The 4,217-nt window shown below is 46.0% G+C and overlaps 1 protein-coding gene across 1 annotated transcript in view; it reads left to right on the forward strand.

Annotated features, from left to right (window-relative positions):
- Nucleotides 1-312: 312 nt before the first annotated feature.
- Nucleotides 313-4,217, forward strand: part of IFT140 (intraflagellar transport 140) — a 96,388-nt gene continuing 92,483 nt past the window's right edge. Inside the window, exons 1-2 of the mRNA XM_019471494.1 lie at nucleotides 313-431; nucleotides 3,825-4,128. Of these exons, the coding sequence (XP_019327039.1) occupies nucleotides 313-431; nucleotides 3,825-4,128 (423 nt within the window). The remainder of the gene's footprint in view (nucleotides 432-3,824; nucleotides 4,129-4,217) is intronic.

Here is a 4,217-nt window from a genome sequence, read left to right on the forward strand (position 1 = left end):
ACGCCCGTCGGAGCGTGGGGGGGAGCCCTGGGGCCGCTGTCCGCCCGGAGCTACTTGTGCTTCCCGGGGCCGGACCTCGGAACCGGCAGGGACAGTGCGGGGGCGTCCACCGGGCGGGCGCCTCCCTGTGCCGCGGGTTTGGTACCGAGCATCCCTTCGCAACGTGGGCTTGATGTCGACTAAAGAACCTCCCGCTTCTTGCTAATTCCGCGTTGCTTTTAGCAGTTCTTAAGGCGAAGGGCAGTGCCAGGGAGGGTGGCTGAGCGCCAGGGACCGGCCTGCTGCGGCTGGTGGGAGGCCAGGCCGCCTAACATGGCGGCCGTGCTGCTGAGGGGCTCTGAGCTGATCGGGGTCCTCGGGCCCAGAGTGCCGCTGAGGCGCTCGCTGTCCCGGCAGCTCGCTTTACAACACGCTCCTTGCCAATTAAGGATGTTAATAAGTTCTTTGTTGTTCATAAAGGTTACAAGTAACACGCATGAAATCACAAATGTGAAACCTCCTGGGAAGGCCTGGTGTCTTCACAATTTCTAGTCTTCCAGAGTTCGCAATCGTGTAGGTGCCCATAAGTGGGGTTTGGTGGGTTTTTTTTAAATAAGCTGTCTCCAGGATTAAGAAGCTTTATTCAGTGATGTACTGAATTAAAGGGGGTTGAATTTAATTTGCTAACCTAATGTTTTGGCCCATTTTCCAGTGACTGCTCTCTGATACTTTTATGTGGTGACTTCATGTTAACTGCTAGGAAGAATGATTTCTAAAAATCTTGCAGCTGGTACTGTGTGATATTTTTTTTTTTTTTTTTTTTTCCCTTGACATACTATTTGTGGAAAGAACACTATATTTGTGGAAGAACACTAGATCATCTTCTTTTTGAAACTTCGTGGGTATCAGAGCAGGAAAGGATGCCTCAGCCCTCTTCTTCTGAGGAAAATCTTCATAAGCTGTAGCTTAGAAATCAATGTTTTAACAATTTAAACTTCACGATGGCATCTAAATTCTGGAAAATTGGGCTCCCATGGAGTGTTGCAAGTAGTTATCTTATGATGGTGAACTAAACTTGAAGATGCCTTGGGCTTTGCATCATCTCCTGTAAATATGCTGTAAAGCATAGCTGTGAGTAACCAAGTGTATTGCTATAAATGCAATTTGTAAACAAAAAAGAGCCTAATTGTTTAATCATCTTGTCTCCTCTGTAGAGCTTTGCATTTAAATCTACATCTTAATTAGTTTTTTTGTAGAGAGAGTATTTTGCAGTTTTGTTATAATGTAGCACAGGATCATATGGTTTATTTTTGCCGCTTGGTTTGACCAGAACCAAATTTAACAATACTGACAGGAAATGATGCATTCTGCACCTACAGTGCCATATATTTCCATGGTGCTTTGCAGAGAGACACGAAGGTATGTTCAGCTCCCCAAGGAGCTCAGAGTTGATGGTTTCCATTCTCTCTGTATGTAAATAACTTTATATGCTTGAATAGCTCCATTGCCTCAAGTGGACTGTTAAGGTGTGAAATTGCTCATGTGTGTAAATGTTTGTGAAAGAAAGACTGAATAAAATGGAGTTGGACAAGAGCTGAGAGGCAGGGGGTAGGTTGAGATGTCAAAAGACACTTGAACTTCCATTCGTTCTTTTTTAATAGTAGGGAGGGTCCATGACCATGCTTTGGCAGACCTGCACAGATACAAAATGCAAATAATCTTTCAGTGTTTGTTGCCATGGTTTTCTGGACTAGGCAAGAACATTAACTTGGATTTGTTGCACGTCCTGTGTGTTTTAAGGTATGAATAACAAATTGCATGCTTAATAGAAATAGAGCAAGCAATGCAGAACTGTCCAGCAGAAGCACAAAGTTAGTACTTCTGTTTTATGTTGAGGTGTTTTTAATTTTGCATCTAATGTGTGTGATCATTACACTAATTATAATGTGAAAATACTTTTCCAAAGATCTTAGATGTAAAAGCCGCCAATGTAGTGGATGTCGTGCTATATTTTCCTTTTAGATTACTTTGAAGCTACTACATTTCATTCATAACTCATTTGTTCTTAAAAGGCTCTTAAGTTGTTTAATCTGGCAAATGATAATGGATGGTCTTTGTGTTACTAAAGCCGTTCTTTCCCATTCAGGTAAGAGGATTTAAACCGAAGGTCAGACTTCTATTGTTAATCCTCTATGGCTTACTAAATAGGAAGCACCTAATCATGCAACTTTTTTTTTTTTTTTTCCCCTCTCAGCATCTGAGGTCAAGCCCTTAGAAGAAGGGATGAAATGCACTGTGTGTGACTACACGACTGAAGCCTGTTCTTTGCCTGTCCTGGGACTTGAGGGACTCAGAGCTGTTAGGCGTCTTTTATGAGCGCAGTACTCGGGAGGGAAGGTCTTGGGATCCTAGGATGCTCTCTTCATTTGTCTATTTAGGATATAAATCCTTTACAGCAGGGCTTCTCTGTTGAATATTGGAGGGCAGGGAACTTTAATTTCCAGCTAAGCCTGCACAAGTAGGGATATGTAGTTTAGTTACTGGGCAAAATTTTGTGTAACGTTGAACCAGGCGATTATGAAAGCTGTAAAAAATGGTCCCTTGAGCAGAAACAGTGGGTGGGGTTTTTTTAGATGATTTTTATTCCAGTCCAGAAAGGGATGATAGACTAGACGATTGCTTGAGGCTCCTACTGGCCATGTATTTCTGACTTGATTGTACTATGTAGTTGCAATAGTTTCCTCATTAGCCTGGTTGTCTGAGAAAACAAGGCATCTGCACGCATGGTCTGCTCAAATGTTCAAGTCTGATGATCTCAAAAATACTATGGGCACAAACAGTGAAAAGTCAGCTGGGCAGAGCCAAGAAATGAATTACTGACTCTACTTCGGGAGTGGCACCTGAGTAAGCTAATGGTGTTATTACATGTCCGAGAATCTACCAAGAAGAGGTGCCATAAGTGACTTTGTTAGAGCTGATGCCTTGTAAGGGAGAAGATAATTAAAGCATGAGATAAAAAGCTACAGGAAACAGGGCTTTAAGTTCTGCTGCTCAGAAAACAGTTTGTTCTCGAGGGGGTTGCTGAGCTTGTAGCAAGAAGGTCTAAAGCCGGTGTTTTGCCTCCCTACCTAAAGCCTATCTTTAAGTTCCGGAAGAGACACGGCATGTTTTAATGCAGTCTGCCTCCCAGCTAGTACTTTTTCCTACTTGGTAACAAAACTGACCTCTTTTTTTGTCAGAAGCGTCCCAGTAAATGCTGTAAACTTGAAAAACAGTGTGAAACACCATATAAATTATACAAGATGTTACACATGGCCGGAGTCAACATGTTAGCGCATGCAGAAACTGTTGGTCACAGCTGTACTAGAGCTGTGGCTTCTTTTCATCTGTTTCTGTGGAAGTGTTGTGACTTCAGAGGAATCACAAATGATTGTGGTGTTCACAGCGGTATGAGGATTGGATCTTGAACTGTCTCTTTTGAATGCGTTGCGTAAACCTGGTTGTTACGGCTGAATGCAGGCCCAGCACCGACGAGGACTGGGGATGGAGCTGGGCTGTCCCTGGCCTGGGCCATGCCCGCTGCACCCAGCGTTGCTGGAGGAGAGGAGGGGCGGTGTGTGAGGGCAGCGGCAGAGAGGCTTTGTGGGGCTATCTTCATTTAGATGTTACTAGAAAAACTTGGCCACTATCTTAAAAAGTTACCAAATCACTTTTCCCACAAAAGCTCTGAAAGAGCTAATGAGCTGTGGGCTGTATAATCACATACGGTTATGATATGCGTTTATATTTCAGTAGGTTTCAGTTGGATTAGGCTCTGTTGCAGCGGGCGTCTAATCCGTGTTCAGGGACCTGAAGAGTTCGTGGTCGGATCTTGATTCCCAGGAAGCCGGGGAGCCGCACAGTCCATCGTCTGTGTTAGAAGTTGTTCCTCGCGGGTTAGTTCACAAAGTCCTGAAGACGGCTGCTGATGCTCGGAAGCTGCCTGTTAGGCTTTGGGGTCTCGCCAGCCGGAGCCCCGAGAGCGGGTGTCCGAGCGTGGAGGTGGTTCCCTGCCCGGAGGTGTTGGCTGGTTTCCCCGCCCGGAGGCAGGGTGGTGGTTCGGGGCGCTGGGCCCGCCGCCCAGCCCGGGGAAGGGGCAGCCCTCCTTCGGTAACGTGCTTGGGGTGACGGCTGAGGGGGCTGGCGCCCGGCCGGTCCCCCGGCCCCGCGCGGGGCAGAGGCGCTTCCAGCCCCTCCGT

This window comes from Aptenodytes forsteri, unplaced genomic scaffold (assembly GCF_000699145.1).
Source record: "Aptenodytes forsteri isolate BGI_AS27 unplaced genomic scaffold, ASM69914v1 Scaffold26, whole genome shotgun sequence".
In the NCBI taxonomy this organism is placed as follows: Eukaryota; Metazoa; Chordata; class Aves; order Sphenisciformes; family Spheniscidae; genus Aptenodytes; species Aptenodytes forsteri.